The 23,278-nt window shown below is 32.2% G+C and overlaps 1 protein-coding gene and 1 long non-coding RNA gene across 5 annotated transcripts in view; one reads left to right on the top strand and one right to left on the bottom strand.

Moving 5' to 3' along the window:
• Positions 1-23,278, top strand: part of LOC126705707 (uncharacterized) — a 48,194-nt gene that overhangs the window by 5,389 nt on the left and 19,527 nt on the right. Inside the window, exons 9-13 of one of the 4 annotated variants that reach the window (XM_050404867.1) lie at positions 3,024-3,928; positions 5,422-5,582; positions 8,165-8,265; positions 8,822-8,931; positions 14,863-15,341. The exons of 1 other annotated variant lie outside the window; for it this stretch is intronic. In XM_050404867.1, coding sequence (XP_050260824.1) covers positions 3,024-3,928; positions 5,422-5,482 — 966 coding nt within the window. In that variant the 3' untranslated portion in view covers positions 5,483-5,582; positions 8,165-8,265; positions 8,822-8,931; positions 14,863-15,341. Of the gene's footprint in view, positions 1-3,023; positions 3,929-5,421; positions 5,583-8,164; positions 8,266-8,821; positions 8,932-9,212; positions 9,358-14,862; positions 15,342-23,278 lie in introns of those variants that run through there. 2 more of the 4 variants (XM_050404866.1, XM_050404865.1) reach the window with 2 other exon arrangements.
• LOC126705709 (uncharacterized) overlaps positions 3,265-23,278 on the bottom strand; it is a 70,526-nt gene continuing 50,512 nt past the window's right edge. The window contains exon 3 of the long non-coding RNA XR_007648410.1: positions 3,265-3,476. This is a non-coding gene — a long non-coding RNA (uncharacterized LOC126705709). The remainder of the gene's footprint in view (positions 3,477-23,278) is intronic.

Raw genomic sequence — 23,278 nt, 5'->3', positions numbered from 1 at the left:
TTTGGATTTTGGATCTTGGACCATGTGCGTGTTGGTTTTGTAGAACGACTTTAATGACCTTCAAGTAATTGTTTGGATTTAAAGGGGTTAGGTGTTGGTTGGGCCAACTGTGGCTTTAGGTATTAGACATTTTGAAGCAAAAGCGTTCATTCTTGATGATCATTCTTATATATATATATATATATATATTTTTTTTTTTTTTTTCCATGTAAACATGTAGAGCAATGGATTGGAATACATGAAATATAACTTTAGGATAATCGCTTTTTCAATAAGAAAATATATTTTCTAAACTTCACTTGACTTCTTAGTGTAATTTATTATTCTCTTAAAAATCAAGAAATAATCACAAAATAATAATCTCTTCATTGAAGGGAAACATTAATCCAATAAGATATAGAAAGAGAAATGTAACGAATGAGAGAAGGAAAAGCATATGATTAAGTTTATTTAGCAAGTTAGTATGTTACTTTATCTTTTCTCTCTTTACTCCAATACCTCTGAATTTTCACATAATAGTGTTAACAAGTGGTTCTTTTTCTTTACTCCAAATCCTCTGAATTTTCACATAATAGTGTTAATAGGCGGTGAAAATGGGGATGGTGATGGCAGTGGCTAAAGCATTAACAATGAGATGGTGGTAGTGGTGGTGACAATGGCAGTATGAAAAATAGTTAGTGGTGAAATTAGAATGTCAAAATTAAGGGTTCAAAGTAATATCAACTATATAAATAATTTTAGAAGATTCCTATAAAATTAAGAAAATTTGGGAGGCACTTATATACTTGTTGCAAAATTAAATCCAAAACATAAGTGTAAAGTTTGACAATTTAAAATGTTTGGATCCCTAAGAATATATGTATTTTTTGTTCAAGAGTGTAATCATGGTGGATTGATTGAGAGTATGACAATTGTGATGTTGGTAGAATTTATAAATGGTGCATCTTTCATAGAGATTGAACTTTGACTTTGGATTCTTCATAATTTAAATAATAAAACAACATAGAATTTTTGAATTACCTTTCTCGTTAACATGAGCAATAGAAATCAATATTATAAATTTTAAATTACAATTTTGAATATATTTTACCTAAAAAAGTTATAATCCAAATATCACAAATGAAATAGAATTATATGTATATATAATCTAGATAGAGATGTCTAAATACATTTCATTAATGAATGAATTCAAGAATAAATCAATAGCATGGACACGTTTAGGAAAAGAATGGTTCAAAAAAGATAGAGGAAAAGTTAGAATGAAGTCTAACCATGGGGGAAAAAGGATAAAATAAAAGAGAAAGAAAGGTATATAAATCAAATAAAGAAACATAAATGCCTTAGATATAAAAATCTAAGCAAGAAAGAATCAATGACTTGTCTACTTGTTTGCTTCTTATGTTTTTTCTTTGTTTCACTTTCTTTTGTGTTGGAGAAGGTATTTTTGGCACAATGACATAATGATTGTAGAACTAGAATTTATGAATGTAACTCCACAAGGAATTAGTTTAACAAGATTGAAATTGAGGCTAACTTGGAAGCTTCCATAGGTATGTTTTGAAGCAAAATTAAAGGGAAAGAAAGGTATATAAATCTATTCAAGTAGGCATAAATGCCTTAGGTATATAAATCTAAACAAGCAAGAATCAATACTTGTCTATGTGTTTGCTTCTTATGCTCTTTCTTTGTTTCACTTTCTTTTTTGTTGGGGAAGGTATTTTTGGCATAGTGGCTCAATGATCCTATATATAGAAGAAGTAATAGATGAACTTCACATAAACTTAGCTCTAAAAAAAATTTGAAATTTAGGCTAATTTGGAAGCTTTCCTAGGTGTGTTTTAAAGCTTGAATTGAACTCTTCTTTATGTAAGTATAGATAGTTGCTTTTGCAAATTTGTTTATATAGATGTGTTTTTTTTTTTAAAATAGTATGTTGATTTGCTTGCTTAAAATTTGTCATATAAATGTTAAATGTAGTAAACTTTTAGGCTTATTTAGTTGTTAATTTTTACTTGAAGTAACAATATATTTTTGAATCACAATCTTATTAAATATCTATCATAGGTTTATCATATGCAAAATTTCACAACATTTATTTGTCAATGCCTCCTACTATTAAATCTAAGGGTTTTTTTTTTTTTTTTTGGTCACAAGAACTGGGAGATCAATTATAGTTGAAACTTTTGTGGAAGCATAATGTCTTTCTCGTTTTTTATTAGCTTTCTTGTTTATTATTATACATGGAGAGTGGAGACCTTCAACTTAAGAGGTTCTTACATTCATATATTTGACATGAGGACCCTAATAAAATATAACTCATTTTGTAATGTAAATAATAACTTATACATAGTGCATATCAAATATTCAAATTTTTTTCTATTAACAGCCTTAGTTGAAAATTCATAATATTTTCAAATACTCATTTAAAAAACTCTTATCTATCTCAATATATATAACTTTTCAAATGTCTTCCACATTTTACCTCGGAAAAAAAAAAAAAAAAAACCAATAAACATTACTTTAAGGAAACTAAATTAGTCGTTCCATTTAGTTTATAAAAAAAAAAAAAAAAAAATCAATAGTTCTATTTAATATTTATTAAGTAAGCCCACCCACCTTCTCAGGCCCAAATTCACCCTACTAATTCTAAATGAACAAATCCAAACTCATCAGCATCTAGCTCCGAATGTACCCAAATGGCTCCTATATTCCCTAAAATCCCATAATCCCCACCTCTAATCTCACAAGCTGACGTTAAAAATTGAATTTCCAAATCAAATTTGAGCAAGCCCAGCCAACGAGAGCATTAGCATCTAAGCTTAGTGGAGAAGTGCGAGATTGTCTATTTGGTATTGGTCTCTACTCTTTATACAAAACTTTCCTAATTGTTCCATGTGACTTGATGAAAATTAGTGAGAAAACAAATGCTACCAGGCTTCAATCAAATATCTCATGTGCATCTCTCTCTTTCTCAGTTTGTTTTGCACTGTCATTATTTTCTAACCAAATTTGATATTGTCCAGAAGATGGAGCTTCAACATTGGCGGCATTGGCGGCATCCGTTGGTCTTTAATGAAGATGAGAGAAGTGGAGATGATTGTTATGGGTGTATGGAACCAGTATTTGGTCCTAGCTACAGCTGTAACAAATGCAGAGGGTACATTCATCATAAATCATGTGCTGAACTACCTATTGGGTTGCACCATCCCTCACACCCAAATCATCCTCTTATTCTCTTCGACAAATGTACATACAGTGATGAAGAATATGAGAAATTTAGCAAATGCGACGTCTGCGGAGAAAAGAGTAATGAATACAGTTATTGTTGTTACCGTTGCAACTTCAACATTCACATCAATTGTTCTTCTTTATCACTCACCATCCAAACTGAAGTCCATGACCATCAATTGACCCGCATTTGGAAGCGGTTGAAGTTCACTTGCGACTTCTGTGGCAAAAAAGGCAATCTGCCCTACCTTTGTGCCCCGTGCGATTTCGGTATACATTCACGTTGTGCTGCTTGCCCACGCAGACTGAAAGTTTTTCGTCACAACCACCCTCTCCACCTCACCCCTTCTCTTGAAGTCCATCAATCCGACTCTCCAATTTGTCGACTCTGTGTTCGAAAAGTGGATACACACTGGCTTTACTATTGCTCAAGATGCGATTTTGTTGCCCACCTCTATTGTGCTATGCTGCACTGGAATTGGGAGCACATAAATTTGCAGGAACTTAAAGAGGAGCAGTCCACTGAGTCAAAATCGGAAGATCCAGAGCTCCATCAATCCTTTGACTCAGAAATTTGCGAAGTCATAAAAACCACTGTGGGGGAGGACGAAACTGAAATAGCCACAGAAATCAAACACTTCAGTCACAAGCATGATTTGAAGCTTACTGATGAGATTCCGAATAACATAAAATGCAACGGGTGCGTACAATTCATTCTCTCTTCATTTTACAGTTGTACTCCGTGTAGCTTCTTTCTTCACAAATCTTGTTCTAAATTACCCAAAATAAAACGACACCCACTTGATCAACACCCTCTCACCCTCAGTTATCACCAAGATTCTTTTTCCTGTGATGCCTGTGCCCAGACTTGCAATGGCTTAAAATACAACTGTCAGATAAGCGATTGTGATTACAATGTTCTATGTATTTTATTACCAGACACCCTTACTCATGCTTGTCATGAGCATTGTCTTTACTTCTCCAAAACAAACTCCAAACAAAAGTGTAGTAGTTGTAATTCTGAAAGGTATAATGTATTCCGTTGTTCCACTTGTGAATTTGTTCTAGATTTTAAATGTGCTACTCTACCACAAACCACATGGTACAACCAACATGAACATCCATTCACTCTCCGTTATACTCTTGAAGATGACTCCGGTGAATATTATTGTGAAATTTGTGAGGAAGAACGAGATCCCAAGCAATGGTTCTACTACTGTGCAGAGTGTAGCTTTCCCGCTCATTGTGACTGTATTCTTGGGGAAAATCCAAATGTCAAGCAACACATATAATGGCCACTAGTTGGGAGGTGCTACACAGTAATTTGACTTTCACCCACACACAATGTACTTTCATTGAAGAAATAAAGACCAATGACAATGTTAAAAGTGATCTACCAATGTGCCCAATATAATTTCAACATTCACAATAATTGTTTCTAGAAAGACCACTGTTGTTTTAATTTTTATGTATATTTTTCATTTAGGTTGAGCCTTTAATTCTTTATTTTTTGATGTATTGTATTATTATGGTTGTCTATTGGTGTAGTCTTGGGGAACTTTGTTTTTAAGATGAAGCTTATTAGGCTGTTTATTGGTTTGTGGCTAATTTATGTGTAATTTGAGTTGGTTGGGGGTTGAGACATTGGTCGGTTGCTGATGATGTGACCATTTTGGGTCTATGGGTGGTGTTTGGACTATATCCTACCTATTTAACAAAAGATCTTAGTAAACTCAAGACTCAAGTTGCATTGATAACATGATATACAAGCAGGTGAAGCTCAAAATTTTAAAAATTCAATTTTTTTTCCTTTTTTTTTTTTTTTTTTTTTGGTGGTGAATTAGCATATTATTTGTTACAACCATAGTTATTAGGTATATCTAAGTTACAAATTCTCTTAAAATATATGAAATTTCTTTGTAGTAATGGTTAATAAAAATGTGAAGTTGGACTTTTCTTCTAGCGTCTACTATTTTACTTAAATAATACCTAAATGCTAAAAATATCAACTTTACTGCATTCTAAGTACAGAAAAATCATCTTAAATGTGGGGGAAAGTTGTGGTCATCAAAATAGCCCCTGAATTAAGAAAATAATTTTCAAAGTTACTTGTGAATTGGACAGCTATTTATGGTGATATGATGTACTATTTCATTCATTCATTGTCTTTATATGATTTTTATTTTGCTGAAGTATATTTAAATGGGCACAAAAAGGCCATTCCAAGAGGGATGTTTTGGAGGCGTTCTCTTAATATCACTGATATTCTCCACCTTGAAGCTTAAAACTTGCTCGCTGTTCTTGTTCACCTACTAGATCATCATGGGAGAAAACCTCCTGGGGGGTTAGGGGAGGTGAATGTTTATAGCTAAATCCAAAACCTATGCAATTTATATATTTTATTTCAAATTTACAATTATAATTTTGGATGCCATGTGAGTGGAATGATTGAGAAACAAAATAAACTTTGATATGCTTGGAAAACCTGCAATCTAACAATAATTTGTTACCTTTGGATTATTAAACTTTGACCATGAAAACAAATTATTGTTAGATTATTATTATTATTACTTTTTTCCCATAATTATACTGTTTCCTCTAGTTTCTTGTTGGAGTATGAGAGATGGTAGATGCATATTGATAAAAACAGAAAATTCTTGTAACTGCCAAGTAGACAACCATAAGAACAGAAAATTCCTTTAACAATCAAGCAGACAACCATAAGAATAGAAAATTCTTGTCACAACCAAGCAGACAACCAAACGAGACAAGTAATTGTCTATTGGTGCTTGAAACATTTTTTAGTGAATAGTATTAGTGTGATAATTCATTGAGCGATATGTATATGGTCTAGAATTGTTATATTGAAAATAGGTGGCACATAAGAATGAAGCTTATGAGTTTATGCAGCTCATTCATGACAGTTCTGTATTTGAGAGAAAAAGAGGAATCACAAGAACAAGTGTAAGGCGGCTTGGTAACGAAAATGGACCAATGCATTGGGTGAACTTCTGAAGTTATGTTTAGAGATTAGATGTGAACATGGTTGGGCTTACTAGTCAAGAATTTTATGTTTAATTGGTGACAAAAGGATACAAAGAGTGTTAACTAAGTTTGGCTTGGAAGAAGAAAATATAGAAATGAAATATAGAGGATTTGTTAAATATAGCTAAGGTTTTGTCTTTCAAAACTCTAAAAATTTTCCATTTCTTAGATCCTATAAGTGGATATCAACTTTAGTACAGGTTTCCATTTCTGATTTACTTGAGATGCTTGATCTTTGTAATTATCATTAATAATTGTTGGTATATCTCTTGTGTAGTTCTGAAGTAGGGTTGCACACCATATTTTTTAATGAATTTTTCACTATCTATATATATATATATTAAAGGATTTGAAAAGGAAAAATCACATGATGTTCATGGACATTCACTGCCTCTAGTGTTTTTTGCTTTATGATTCTATTTTCGTTCTATTTTAACCTATCCATAGAGTCTCCTGCCAGTTGAAGGGAGCCATACATTTATCGAACATATCAAAGAAAAATAAATCTGTTTCTAAAGTACTTGACCTTTTTACTGTTACAAGGATAGTGTTTTGGTATGTGGTAATGAGGTATTTGAGAATGGGAAGTGATGATGAAAGTGACAGTACTGGAACTAATGATGTTAACAGTGAAGTCTAGAAAATCTTGGGGAAAGTTAAAATTTCTGCCAAGTTTCACTTTTATCTAGAAAATATTGAATGATGCTATGCCAGTTAAGGCAGTCTAATTAGATAGAAAGCTTAGCTGTGATGCTGATTGTAACCTTTGTCACAGAGAAACTGAAATAATGGACATCCTATTTGTGTTCTACACCTTTTCCAGAGCTATCTGGTTTGGGTCAGATTTATCCATAAAGACAGCAGAGTTTCAGCCTAATTCACTAAAATGCACTTTTAAAATGGCTCGTCCAATAGATTTGATATAGAAACCTTTGACTTCATTTCCAAAACTCTACTTTCCACTCTCTAGGCCATATAGCTTCACAGAAATCAAGTGCTAATGCCTATAATGTTCTCCTAATGTCTGAGGCTTTTGTTTGCATGTATCAACAAGCTTATGCAGACAATCAACAGGAACAGGTTAACAGAAGATACTCAGACTTCGTAAGTTATAACAGACGGTAGGCCCATCAAGGATTGACAAATTATTTTAATCCTAGATGGAATTTGGAAGAGAGATACCAAATGGAGTGGCATGCTTTTGTTGCAAAGTCTAGAAAAGGAAGAAGACACTTTGTTGGATGTTTTAACATCACATGCTTCGACAGTAAGGTGGCCAGATATAATGCAGCATGAAAAGCAAATTTTCAAAACTCAAATATAGCACTAGATTTACAAATAATGACTCTTGATATCAGGTCCATTACTAGATGATTTGGATAATCGCTCTCAAAAAAGATTAAGGGTTTAAGTTGGGAATTTAATTTCTATAATTTCTCCATGTATTTATACTACTCCTTTCTCTACTAGCAAATTTGAGTTAAAGTGTTCTTAGAATCTATGTTAAAACCATGCTGCATCTCATGTTCTCTAAACTTATTTTTGAGTTGGGTATGTTAATTATTACAACATTTAGCTTGGTAATTAGAAAGATATTATGATTTCCTATCCCGATCCCTGTAGATTGGGTCTTTCAGGTGTGGTACATCTTCTCTGTTTGATACTCTCAGTTAGCCACTATATAATGTCTTTGCTTCTTCTTTTGCTTCTTTTGTTCTATTCTTATTGTTAAAATTGTTTTGTATCTTTTCTTGGTATGTAATTTAATTAATTTCAAAATGGGAATGGAGCTTTATAACATTCTTGTTTTTCTACCGTTCTCTTTATCAGTTGTTCAATATGTTTCACTTAGTCTTAGTAATGCATTTACGAGTGTGTTTAATTTTCTCAGGACGATTGACTTAATGCCTTGTATTTTGCACCATCTATCTGTATTACGGCAAAATATGCAGCAAATGAATCAAGGCCACTGAAAACTGATGATTATTTCTTGTAAGCATTACTGTTTTTCCTTTTACCTTTAGTTGACTAAGCAAAATTTATTGAAATTTACTGCCATTAATTATCAAGGCCCATGCTTGTCCAATGCTTGCTAGAAGGTATGCAGACAGGGCAAATGCTTATTGGATTGGCTTTTTCATTAATCGCCCAGCTAGCCTTGAAGCAATATGTTCAAACTCTGCCTTGGTGGTTATGTTGAATCAGAATAGATAGGGAATAGCTATTTCCTCCATTCCTCATTCTCTCTCTCTCTCTATTTCTCTTGCCGAGGACCCAATTTCTGCTTTCTGTTTCTGTTGCTGACATGTATCATGTTATTATTGTTGTTGTTTTAATACCTCTTCTAGCTCATACATAGTAAATCCATTGTGTTAGGTAAAGGTCTATCACACTTATAATATATGATTCTTAGAGATAAAGAGGAAGAAAATCTCACCTTTATTTACGCTAGAGGATTTATTCTCTGTTTTTTTAATTTTTGATTATTTCAGTTTTTATTTGAATTTGTGCTCAAGTTTGGTTTTTGACTGTTTGCCTGTTTTTGCAGACTGTAATAATTTGAAGCTAAATTGAAATGAAAATTCCAACACCATGGAAGGGATCTCAAGTAAGAGAAGGAAAATAGGACAGCCTGATTCAAAATTTCCTCTACTCAAGGTGACACTTTCACACTTTGTTTCTATGCATTTAATCTAAATACTATTGAAACTCCAAAATATCCTTTAAGGTAGCACATTTTTTTTTATTTTTTTATTTTTATGTGCTTGTTGCTAACATGTGAAAAATAGTCTTTTCTTTGAAATTTTTTACTGTCACAAGACTCAAAATTACCTGGAGGATTAGATTGGTATTGATAAATTGCAAGATGAAATACTTGTTTCCATTTTGTCTCTCTTACCTATAGAAGAAGTAATAACAACTAGTGTCCTTGCTTGCAGATGGCATTACTTGTTTAGAGCTAGATGATGTGAGCATAGTGAATCTTTTAAATGCTCAACCTCCCACTCCCACTCTCTTTGATTTGTCTCAATTCGTACCTACATACCACCATTTCTTGTTCAAAAGAAGAGATTTGTTGATTGGGTAAATCAAGTACTCAATTTACATAAGGATACACATTTAGATGAATTTTGCCTTCACTTTTCTATGTATGGTGATCATTTTAAAAGTGATATTGATAGTTGGATCAGCTTTGCATGTCAAAAGGGAGTTAAAAGGCTTCATTTGATTTTCACTTGTAATTAGGCTTTAAATAACCGGTCATACACTCTCATGCCTCCAATGCTTCGTAATTACAGACTTGATTTGTTAAGTGAACTTCATCTGTGCTCTATTGAGGTGACTAGAGAAGCTCTCGAATACATTTTATCTGCTTGCTCACTTCTTGAATCCTTATATATATCAATGTCACATGTGATGAATTGCAAAATTTCCAGCCCATCACTCAAGCTAAAGCACTTGGAGATATTCTCGTGTCTTGGAAAGTCTTGATATTTATGCAGAAAATCTTGTGTCATTTAAATATCTAGGAGCAGTGGAAAAGTTTTCATTCAAGTACACACCCCAGCCTTTTGCAAGGCCACATGCCTGCTATATCATCAAGAGTCTTTTCCAGCCTCCCTATATCTTTTAGCTAGAGACACTTGTATTGGACATATGTAGTTAGTATGTAAATCAATTTTTTGCTCCCCCCCAGCCCTCTCTTTATTTTTTGAAAGAAAGAACATAGAAACAAAAGAAGAAAGCTTATCAATTTTTGTTGTGATTTAAATTTTTGTTGTGGATTGGATGTTGTTTCTTTTTGGGTAAATTTTACTTTACCACCCACCCAAAGTATTACTGATTTTGCAATGTTACCCTAAAATATTGATGTGTGCAATTCACACCCCATTTTAAGAAATTGTAGCAATGTATCCCTAAATGTGAAAAATGCATAAATTATCCATAACAAAAATAATGAGATGGCAGTGTAGTACACTTGGCATTGCAACTAAAAATAAGAAATTGTTTATTTTCTTAGTTTTGTAATTAAATCCATTGTATTTTTTTTTTCTTATTTTTTAACATAAATGCCTGATATGGCATATGCCACATGTACTAAACTGCCATGTCACCAAATGTATTAGGCATAGCTTTTGTATATTTTTTCCCTGATTTATGGGGTGCGTGATATAGTTCTTTGAAATTGGGTGTTAATAGAAAAATTGATTATCTGAGAGGTTCGCAAAAGGGGTGTTATTTTTGGTAGGTAAAGTGTATGTTTCCTTCATTACTATTTTACATATTTGTTTTATGCTTATTATAAAGCTTTCCTTTCCCACCAGTTATTTTGAGGTTGGTAGTTGGTCAAGTGTACTATTCATTTTCATAGTCTAAGTTTTTTTTTTTTAATCTATTATCTTCATTTACATTTTGAATGTCACTAAACAACAAAGCTACATCTTGTTAACTTCTAACATTATGTTTTTTTTTTTTCGGACCTGATGTGCTCATATTAAACATAGCATGGATTGATTAGCTTTATTTATCATGAAGTTTGTGTTACTCATTAATGTTTTTATCTTCATTATAGTTCAATGTTTTGAATCCAAGTCAACCACTGCTGCACAATAATGTAATAAATATTTTACTTTCTTTTCTAGACAAGTCTATAAGAGACTTCTCTCCTATCATAACATTATCATTATTTGAATTTTCCATGTTGTTTACTGAAGGAAAATTCAATTCAAATGGAATGTATCACCTTGAGTAATGTAAGATTAACGTTTGAAGCATTCAATGGTTTAGAATTATGAAACTAGATTAAAATACCCTAATTCTTGAATTAGCTGTGCCTCCCTAACCCATTAGCCAACCTGAACATGTTGTATCATTATTTTGAATCCAAACTGACATGATAATTCTCTGAAACATGATCACAAATTATTGGGTTGGGTTGTAGTGAAGGATTGTTGAGGTCCTTTGGTTTTGCATATATTTCTTGCACCAAAGAATCCACAAACAAGCAACTATTCTGCAGATCTGCATTGATGGGCATCAAACCCTGCTGAGTGTGTCTTGTTTTGTCTTCCAATACCTGGGGTAGACATTTTCCTATTCCTTACACCTGGATAGGTTTGTACAGATTGTACTTGAAGAGTATATGGATTGATTACTGAAAATCTTGAGTGTGTTTAGGATTGAGACATGGCCTATAAAAAAAATGATGGAGACATGTTGGCATTATTGTTCTTTTTTCTCCATTTCTCTTATCTCTTTTTTTCCTCTACTTCTTAGGGTATTTTTCACAGATAGTGTTAATAGAACTCTAAAAATTTCTGTCCCTTCATCCTTACAAGCCAAAGTCAAATCCTTCCTCATCTTTGGAAACCCTTAAACTTTACATACTTATTCTATTAAATAGGCATAAAAAACTTACCAAACTAAAGCCAATTTTGTGTCGTAAAACTTTCTTCTACAAATGTAAACCCTATATTCACAAATTGTTATAAACCTGAACCTGCCACAAGCATATGTAGGCAAATTCTCCAATTTCTCGTGTCACTGTTAAAGAAGTTAATTAGATTACTTGCATCTAGCTTTCCTAAATTCTGGATTGTGGTTTGTAGAATGTAGAAGAGAGTGGAAACATGGTATGCCACTTGCACTTGCACAGAATGTGGTTCACTGGGTCTAGACCTTTTTGCAGCTCATATAAATTGTTAATTAGAAAGTAAAACCCCCTTAAGGAATAATTTATAATAAACAAGAAGTGTGTAGTTTAAAGTTTGATGATTGAATCCGTGAATAGTTGTTGAATTACAATATCCATGCTCTTTCTGGATTTGTTTATTCTGTGCTTTGGATGCCCCTCTTTGAATCTTGATCACACCCTGTTTTGTTGGGCTGCATTCAATGGGTTATTGAGGTCTTTTCTTTAAAGGAAAAAAGGACCTTTCTTTTCTTTTTTGGCTTTTAGACTTATGAAATAGGAACTCCACTTTTTTTATATTAAAAGAGGGATTTTGATAGTTTTTGCACTTGGTTGACCCCCTAATGTAATTTTTGTAGATTTATCTGTAAATTTTCTGAAGTTTCCATGCTAAAACTTTGTATCCATGAGTAATATCTCAACTAGTACTTTATTTTTTTTCATTATTATGATATGGAGGGTGAGGTTTTGGGATCAAGACTTATCAGTTTCAACCTATCATTGCATGAGAGTTAGTAAAGCTATATATTTTTATATTAAAATGACAATTTTTGCTCTTGTAACAGTAGCAATGAATTTGTTTTAATTCTTTTAATGAGTAATAATTAATTTTAGTAGAAGAAGCGCATAAGGGATGCAACCCTTGAACACAAGGCATATACAAGAGGAGAACCCTGAAAAAAAAAAAATCTAAAAGTCAAAAAGATCTAAAATCAGCAAGAAATATATATATATATATATATATATATATATATATATTTTAAGTAAAATCGGCAAGAAATATGTATATGAAAAGTGAACCGTGGTCATCATCCACAGATATAGTGTCCCTAGAAATAAAGGTTTAAGCTTATCTATAGATATTTCTCTCCCCTTAAAATAAGGCACATCCTTTTCCTATGAATGCATTTCAACTAACTTAGAAGAACTGCCTTCCATACTTCATTGCCATCTTGTTTACTGAACTGTTACTTCCGCCATTGTCTTTGGGATCATCCAATTTAACCCAAAAGAAATGAACTTATGATTTGAATAGATTTAGGCTAGTGTGTAATTAGTGCAAGGACACAGTAAAAGCATAATCTTGCATGAAAATTGTGTTCCTAACTTTTTCTTTCAAACTTTTAGGAGAGATTGATTTTTCCCCCTCTTATTATAGAAAAGATGATACCCTATTATGGTTTATTTCTTATTTGCAATTTGCAATTATCTTTTTGCACCACATATTCCACAAGGAAGCTATTATCCTGGGGATCTACCTCAAGGGGCATCAAACCCTACTAAAGGTTGACAATTTTATTTAGTCTTACAATACTTGGGGTAGAACTTTTCTTCCCACTTTGGTGGTTTTTCCTTGGACTGGTGTTGTATTCTCATATAGTATGAGATGAATTGACTTGTGAACAAGGTAGGCCTATTAACTTTCTGTTAGGCTTGTGCTATGATGTATATAGTATACATGCAATAACATTTGGATTGATAATTTGGATTTGGGTCATATTATCGTTGCACACTAACTTGTGAACCCTTGGATTAGCTAGCCCCTCTCTAACCCATAGTTCTTAGAAACCCATCCAGAACCTGTCTTGTATTTTTGAATGTTAGTCGAATAAGACCATATGAACTATTCTCTTTCTTTCTCTCTCTCGCTCTCTAAAAAAAGTTGTGGGATGGGGATAATCTCTATCTACACTTGGTTTCAACCTCTCAATGAAATTGTTATATTCTTATGTCTAAATTTTATGAAGTTGTCATTGCTAACACCTTTTGTCCATATCAAGATATGACTCACACATCAGTTTCCCCTTATTAAAGGGTCACATTTGCTCCGGTAGATGTAACAATGAACTTGTGAATGGAAAACATTTAGGTTAGTGTGTAATTAATGCAAAGGTATAATAAAACTTTAATTTTGCCTGTGAATTGTGTTTACTTGTTTGTAAACTTGTAAGATAAATTGATTTCTTGTTTTTTCTTTTTTTTTTTATGGGAAAAGATGAAACCTTGCTCCTTTGTGTGGTGTGGGGGGGGGGGGGGGGGGGGGGTGCGGTGGGGTTGGTTTGCATTGCATAATCCAAAAACAAGCTACTATGTTGGGGATATTGAGGACTTCCAAACCTGTTGAGTGCTGATGATTGGGGATTTTTTTTTTCCCACTTTAACGGTTTTACTCTGAATTAGTTGGTTGTGTATCTTTATGTAGAATAACAGGGTATATGACTTGTGAAGAAAATAGGTCTATGATCTCTTTATTTTTTTTTGTCTTAGCTTGTATATGTGCAATAACATCTAGGTTGATATTGATAATTTGGATTTGGATAAAGTATTATCTATCTGACATTATGTTAAGGTTGAACATATTCATGGTAATATGAGTTTTGCTTCTACCTGCTTGCTGAAGCTGCTTTTGCTGTACTAAAGAGGGTTCATTAGGAAAGAATAGTGGAAAGCTTTTTTTTTTTAGGTTTGAATACTAGTTAAAGCAGTTAATTTCTTGACTTACGTCCATCTTCCCTAGAATCTGGATTATTGTGGGAATGTGATACTTGCAAAGAATGTGGTATGATGGGATTAGGCCTTTGCAGCTCATTTAAATGGCTCATTTTGTTGGTAAAACCCCTAAAATAAGTTTCAAATTGAAATCCTTACAAATTTATTATGATACTTAGATTATTTAACCCATGCATATTGGTTGGATTACATGTAGAAAGTGCTATAGCGATTTAACTTATTTTTCATGGGACAACTAGATGGCATATTGCCTAGTTTTAGATTCATAATTTGGGTGATGATACCATTGCTTTTTATATATATTTTTTTAGTTTTGATTGTTTATATTCTCTCTTTGACTTCTTGTCTTTGAACAACCATGTGATGTTAACCTTTTCCTTGTGCAGTTCAAAGACTTAGGCAAGCCTACGAAAGAGAAAATGGAGGTAAAAAAGTCTAAACGTTGACATGAATGCCTCGAGGTGGTTGAATTAATTGGCTTTGTTGGGTGTGGAGTTGATCTGCAGATTGCGGCTTACATACTAAGTCATAACGTGTCACTTGAAAAGATAATTATCAATCCCCGCCATCCATATAGATGGACACCTAAGAATTCTGACAAGCGAGTCTAGAAGTCATGCCAGGCAGCACCTTGAAACAAGTTTACCTCTCGGAACACAATTAGTGGTACTATAAAGTTATTATCTTCTGATGATAAGGTGGGGGTGGAGCTTTTAAAATATGCTTGGGTTTTTGACATCTTCAAACAGTGAGGAGAGAATGAGATAACCTCATATTGATTTTGAATTTGAGATGGATCCTGATATGTATCATGTGTATTATGAAGTTAAAAGGTTCAATAGTTATTTACATTTTTTGGTTTTTATTTCTTTGTTTGAATTTGATCCTCCTCCATGCCCCTCCCCCCCCCCCCCCCCTTTTGTCCTATTGGAGATTGAAACCTCTCTTCTTTAGGCTCTCTTTTTAATTACCAAAAATCTTGTTGAGCATTATTCTAGTTCGTCTTTCTGTTCAAGGGTTTTAAATTTTGAAGTCTTCTCCCTCTGGCTTTTGTTCCCTTTCTAATTTCTATCCTTCAAATTTGTATCGGCTCCTTTTGAGTCAAATTTATTTTCACCAGTGGTTGTGTTCGTTCCTTCAACCTGGGTTTGAGGAAGATTGGCTTCACAACTTCTTAGGAACTTGCTTTTTTTTTTTTTTTTTTTTGTGATAATTAATTATTGATGAGAAGATGTTGTGTATTCGGTATATGGCGTTATAAATGATCCAAGCCAATTCAAGTATCAAAAGTATTATGGTTAAATTTAAAAAGAAGAAAACACTATTAGTTCATGAATTTTTTGATTAGTTTATAAAATAGAGTCAAATTTATTAGTTAGGCCTCAGGGGCCATTTAAGACTTAATGAAACAACTTGTAAAGAGAATTTACAAACCCTAAAGTCTAGCTTTGAATTAGATGACTAATTCTAATAATTGGGCTTTAAGGCCAAATTTGTGTAAGTGCAGAGATTCTGGTAGTGCACCATTCTAAAGGCTGTTAGTAGAACCATAATTGGATTGATAAATTGACACCTTTTGCATCAATAGTGAATATTTTTGCAGGCTACATTGCACTAATTTTTATGGTTACTAAATGGGTTTATTAGGGATTTTGTTGTTAGAACAAGGAGGACTACCCCCTTTTTTTTTTGGATCTGGCAAGGAGGACTACCTTGATGCTGGACCAAAGGGGTTAAGTTTTTCAATACCGTCGACTGGTATTATTTTACAAAGAACAATGTTAACTCTGGACTTTCTCTTATTAAAAGGGTTTGCCCAAAACTTAAATAAAGGACTAGAAATGGTAATATACTAAAAATAAATAAATATTTTTTTTGAAGGTGGACCTGTCCCTCTAGTTGTTGGTTAGCTTAGAAACTTGGAAGACTGTTAAATCCTAAAGCTAAACTCGTTCACGGATTCAACAAAAAAAAAGAAAAAAGGTTCAAGTCCTTGTGTTGCATGGATTTAGTTGTGAATTAACAGAATTTAGAATTTTATTGAGAAATAATGAGTTAGATTGAATGCAGGCTATATGCATGGTATTCAGGCAAGGTATCCACTTAGCACAATTTTCATGTCCTTTAAAGCTATTTCGGGTTTAAAGATGAATTTGGGAAAATTGGAATTGGTACCGGTTGGACGGGAGTCGGACATAGAGGCTTGGCGTTTGTATTATTATTTATCGGGGTGTAAAACATCTAAGTTACCAATGAATTAGATTGAATATAAGTGGTACATATGGTAATAAGATAACAAGATATACGACTGGCTTTCTTTTCTATTCTTACTTCTAAATTATTCTCTCCGTTAGGTTGTGGCATGTGATAATCTCTACACTTTGGTTTGAACTTTGAACCATAAATGAAATAGTTGTATTCTTACTTCTAAATTTTCTGTATTTGCCATGGCTAATACCTTTGTGTGAGTTGTGTCCCTATCAAAGCATGAGAGTCGTTAGTTTCCACTTACTTAAATGCCACATTTTGTTCAACTAGATGTAGATATAATTTTGTGAGTTAAAAAAATTTAGGCCAGTGTGTATTCATGCAAAGGCGCAATGAAACCGTTTTCTTGCTTGAGAATTATTTGTCCTTGTTTGGGGATCCCCATTGAAATCTTCAGAATTGCTAAATTTTGACAACTTCATTTTGTCTAACAGTGCCTAGGGACTTAAGCCTTCTCACTTTGGTACTCCTAGAATGTAGTGATGTTGTGTTCTTTCTTCTCATATTTATGGTGGACTTCAGAAATTAAATTCATTGTAAGGTCCACCATGAATGTGAGAAGAAATGGCACAATTTCGTTGAACTATAACCTAATAATTTTCTCCCATTTTGATTCTTTCCTTAATCAAGGGGTTATTTATTTTTATACAAATAATGAGATATATGACTTGTGAAGAAGATAAAACTATAAACAATTTTTTTAAAAAAAAAATGTTTTGTGTTAGCATGTAATGAATGCATGCAATAACATCTAGGTTGATAATTTGGATATGGAACAAGTACCATTGTTGCAATTTGATATTAACATATTTGGTTTCTTTCCCTTGATATATATATATATATATATATATATATATATTATTCAATAGTTAAGAGGTGAAGAATTTGACTAGATGTCTCTATTAGAAAGACTAAGAAGTGTCAACTAATTAAGTTACAAGTCATGTTAGCTTTTGTGCTTCAAAACATAGGATCTTTGTTGGGAGTTATATTTGAGAAGACATGATGAATGGTACTTATGCTCGTTTTTCCTTCTTCTTCTTTTTGTGTGTGTTTGTGTGTTCCTTATCCATTTTACTTCTTTTTGGAAAACTTAAATATTAGATTGGGGGAGAGGAAAAAAAACAAAACAAAAAATGAAAGGGAATTACTTTCATTATAATGATGCTCTTTTGTAAAATTATAAGACCATGATTATTTATGTATTTAGAAATGCTAAAAAAAAGAAAGGCAAAAGGCAAAAGGAAAAAAGAAAAAAGAATTTATAGTCTATAAAAAAATCTTACAATATCTTCGTATTCTTTTCTAATAACCAAGTAAATAAGAAACAACATCAAGACAAAGATATTTTGAAGAAGTAATCTTCTGTTTTTCTCTTCTTTTATTTTTTAATGTAGATTCTACTGAATCAAATTTAAAAAATTGAGTATATTTTGTTTGTTTGTTAATGAAGTATATTGTATTTTCTGTTGTAAGGGGATTTTCGTTATTCTAATGCCAAGTAAAGTATAAAGATTTTCAATGTTCTTTTTGAAACTAGAAACACAAAAGAATCAGTTTAATTGCTTGATGATAACGATGGGTCTCAAAACGCGGTCATTTTATGTCGTTAGTTTATTACCTAACTGGAATCAAAACGACACAGTTTTGCTTGTTGTACCTAGTGCTGTTTACCAGTTTGTAACAATTCTAGTGTTTTTCTGTTCTTTACTTGTGTTGTGTCAACTGAATTTTCATGTTGAGGTTCTGTTAATGAAATGAATCTTCTTGCTTTTGCACATCCAATGGGCCTTCCTTTGATATCTTGTTTTAGTCAAATTAAAATGAAAGGGTGATAGATTGTATGGTGTTGCTAATATCTACAGGACAGAATGGTAATTTGATACTTCTGTGAAGATGGTTCTGGTGGAATTTGGCATTCTCTGCAATGCATTAACATCTTTCATTAGATGCTCATTGTGTTATTGCACTTTTGATATTATATGGCCTCTGGGTGTTTCAGTTAAGTAAAAGAGCTAACCTGGTATGTGATATTGTACTTTTAATACAAATAATTTGTACCACTTTTTGAGTTCGATTTAATGCTTTACTAATTATGATTGTGAATGTCTTTTTTTTTCTTTAACTTCAATTTTTTTTTATAAGAAAAGTGAAAAGATTACCTAATAGGTTGTAATTTGTGGAATGTAAACTATAATAATTCTAATCTAATCTAAATATTACTAAAACCTGAAGCGTGACATTTATTGCTGCTGAGCTCCTGTTGCGCCACCTCATCTCCACGTCATTTGCCACATAATTATTATTTATTATTTATTCCTTTTTTTTATTAAAAAAATATATAAATAGATTATTGATTTTACATATTCATCTTTGTCGGTTTTAACATCTATATATATTTCTTCTTTATTTCCAATTTTCTTATAATTTTTTTTTACATTCACTTATTTTTTAAATATTTACATTTTCTTCAATCTTTCTTCTTCCCTTACCTTTTCATCTCCCCATTACCCTCTACTTTAATATTGCTATTCATCTTTCCCTTCATTTTCCATTATTTGTCTCTTCTTATCTCTTCCCTCTCTTTTTTATTCTTTGCATAGTTTTCTCTCACAAAAAAGTTCTCTCTCTCTCTCTCTTTCTCTCTCTCTCAATGTTTTGGTAGATTTTTATTTTTTATTGCATCTCTACTTTAGGTTGATAAATTTTTGTATTTTTAAGAACTCTAATTTAGGTTGACGATTTAGTTTTGTGTTTTAAGTTATTATTATCATTATTTTGCTCTTTGATTGTTAAATTTTATTCGATTATATTATAAAAAATTAAAGATAGTAGATAAAAATAAAATAGTATTCCTTTACATAGCATAATTTGGATAATTTAGTGTTTATTGTTATATCTTTTAATTTTTCTTATTTTTTTCTTCTCTTTTATTTCACTCAATATTGAAATTCAATCACATCCTCCTTATCATTAAATTATATATATTTTATCTCTCTTTTTGTTTTAAAAGATAAAAAATGTAATATTTTACTTAAATTCGAATAATAATAAAAATTGTGCTCATCAAATTGTACTCATTTTTTTTAACATTTACACTTTCTCCAACTTTTCTCCTTCTCTTTACCTTTTCATCTCCCCAAAAATTCTACCTTGATATCACTCTTCCTCTTTCCTTTTATCTTCCTTTATTTTGTTTCTTTTTATTATCATCCTCTTAATATAAATTTGTCATTCACTCTTCCATTCTTTACATAATTTTCTCTCACAAAAAAGTGGTTATTTCCTACTCTTTCTCCCTCAATTTTTTGGTGGATTTTTATTTTTATTTTTCTTGCATCTCTATTTTAGCTTGATAAAGTTTTGTATTTTTTAGAACTCTATTTTGGTTGATGGGATTTAGTTTTGTGTTTTAAGTTTTTTTTTATTTTTTTTATGACTTTGATTGTTAAATATTATCATATTGCATTATAAATAATTAAAAATAGTATATAAGAATGTACTATTATTATATTACATAAAATTATTTGGATAAGTTAGTGTTCATTGTTATGTATTTTTTTTTTTTCTCATATCATTTTATTTAACATTTAAATTCAGCTACATCGCCCATATATATCACTAAATTATTTATATTTCCACTCCTTTTTTATTTTAAAAATTTTAAAATATAATATTTTGCCTAAATTAAATAAATAAAATTGTCCAAATTAAGTGGAGTAATGCTAGGGAAACACTCATTCTCACACCCAATGCATCAAAGGAAGAATGAAATACAAAACAAATCAAGTTAGAAACACTAAATTATAAAAAATAAAAAAAAAAATAAAAAAAAATAAAAACTAATAATGCATATTTAATGTCATAGAATCATCATCAAATTTTGGAAAACGATAGGTTGCCAATGGAGAGAGAGAGAGAGAGAGAGAGAGAGAGAGAGATGGTATAGAAAAAAACCAATACAAAGTAATAAATAGTAGATAAAGAAAAAAAATCAAACGTCAATTAGTAATCGTTGATTGGAAAACAAAAAGGTTGTAAGGAGAAGTAAAAATAAAATAGAGATTACCGTGTGAAGAATATTAAAAACTTTACAGTGTAGTAACATAAACTGTTAAATTCACTTAAAAAATTAAATCAACAATCAACAATTAAATACAATCATAGTACTAAATTTAAATTTAAAACTAATCAAACTCTAACTATGGAAACCATATTAATCATAACTTAAAAAGAGATGTTCTTTGATAGTAGTAGAAATTACATAAGAAATAAAGTTAGAAAATTTAAAAATCCATTTTTTGACATTTCATTTAATCTTATTTATAATATATATATATAATTTTCATAAACTATTACTTTTGAAAATCTAATGAACAATGCTACCTCTCATTTATTGTCTTTGTTATGCAAATCATCAGTTAGTAAATATATGATGATGGTAAGAAGCGTTACAAATGAGATCACTAAAAAATATATATAAAATTAATTAGCCACTATCATTATGGAGTAGTAGTCTATAATTTAACGCATCTAAAAAAGTGGAATATATAGAGTTTTTTTAAAGGTATGTGTAAAGATTCACTATATATGTGTGTGTGTGTATAAAGGTAAAAAAAAAAAAGGTATATTTAAGGTTTTTATTAACTTAAAAACTAATGAAAAACCAATGGTTAATAACTAAAATTATAGTATTAATAAAATATTTAACGAGACCTATTAGGTTCTAAAGACTTAGGATTTTATGTATTTAGAACAATAATATGTATTGTTGGTAAACAATGATCAAAACAATATGTTTAGTTGTGTTTAGACTTGCTCAAAGTTGGTTCATGTATGTAAAGTTGGAATAAGCTGATGCAGATTTATGCTTCTCGGCCTGGTTCGATCGATCGAAGTTTAGGCTTGATCAATCGAAAATCGAGTCAAATGCGTTTTCTGCAGAATTCCAACTCAGCCCTAGTTTTGTTTTAAAACATTTAGGGTTTTCTAATTTGCCCTGGTATAAAAGACAAACCCTAGCCACGTTTTAGAATTGCTCATATTGCTGTTTGTGTAAATCTCTTGTGAGATCTGTGAGGAGCTTTCCTTTACACAAGCTTAGGATTATCAAGAAGGAGATTTCTTCAAGAGCTTAATGATCATTCAGTTGCTGCCATAAGAACTTAAAGAAACACAAGCGGGTGTGCTTGTACTTGTTGGAGAATCCAAGAAAGAAGGAGTCCGTGGTTTCGGAGCTTGCACATGGTCGTGTCAGTAAGTTTCTACTGGTGGGTAGTAATAGGATGTTAGTGGTCTAAGTCCTGTTGAACAACTTCGATTATTTCATACTGGATTCAGGTTTACCTTGAGGATAGCTAGGTTAAATCCTCCCCAGGTTTTTACCGGTTTGGTTTTCTAGGTAATCATATCTTTGTCTTATTTATCTTTCCGCTGTTTTGCATGATATGATTGTTTTGATTGTGATAACCTAGATTTGTTAATTTGGACTAAGTAACAACTTGGCTAATTACCTAGGTTAATCCAATTGTGTTTTTAAGGAGTCTAAAAACTATCAAGACCATCCTAAAAAAATTATCACGAGCAACGCGCGAGTTTGTGACTAGTATTTATAATAATAAGGATAATGATAATTATTATTTATTTATTTATTTTTATTGACATTCATTTTTTATTAAGGTTGACTCTTGACTTGTAGTTACCCATGGCTGGACTTAGTGGATTGTGGATAATCTTATGTTTTTGGAGCTACCGGGAGTAATATATATGTAGGGACACGATTCGCAACGAACCACAACAGTGTTGGGTTCGCACGTAAAAAGGCCCAGACAATATCATTTGTAGAGAGTGGGTTTGAATGGCATGACATTGGTTACCCGGCGGTGGGTTTTTTTTTTTATGGTGTTCGTACATGTTTAAGGTGTTTTTACCCCTGGAGTCTTTCTCCTGGAGGTGGATTGGGAGGCCCTCACTTTTGGCCATTTTTTTCCCCCATACTTGCTGGGGAGGTCTTCCTTTTATATCCGCCTCCTTCTCTTACCACAAGTTCATGTGTAAGTCTCACCCTTTTTTCGGAGTGCAGACCTGTCCTGTCAACCCATACTCCAGTATGGTTTGGTGTCGCTGGGAAAGTTACAGGGTATGGTCTCAGAGCGTGGACTTGTCAGATACAGTGCTTGGTGTTATGATGTTGGTAGCTTTTTCCCTTACCCTGCCCCTGAACTCAGTTTCTCCCTTTCCTCAGGTATTTCATGAGATGCCGAGCAGGAGGTTGTCCTCGACAATAGCTATTCCTCGGCGTGGGCCGTAGCCCCTGGGCTCCCATGCAAGATGGGCCTGGGCCGCGAATTCACTAGCCCCACAATAGCCCCTCAAAATCCTACTGCCCGACTTTTAGTTGGGGATGAGGATTTTGATAATGCTAGGCCCAAATCACGACTCATTCAGATCATGTACTTTTGATATTTGGGCTTTTCCCCTTTGCATAGGGGATTGCATCGGATTAAGAGGCATTTCTGTAGTCTTTGGTCACGC

The sequence above is a fragment of the Quercus robur genome, chromosome 11, assembly GCF_932294415.1.
Source record: "Quercus robur chromosome 11, dhQueRobu3.1, whole genome shotgun sequence".
Taxonomy (NCBI): Eukaryota; Viridiplantae; Streptophyta; class Magnoliopsida; order Fagales; family Fagaceae; genus Quercus; species Quercus robur.
Note: the sequence above shows the minus strand (reverse complement) of the source record. Positions and strands in the feature narration are given on the sequence as shown.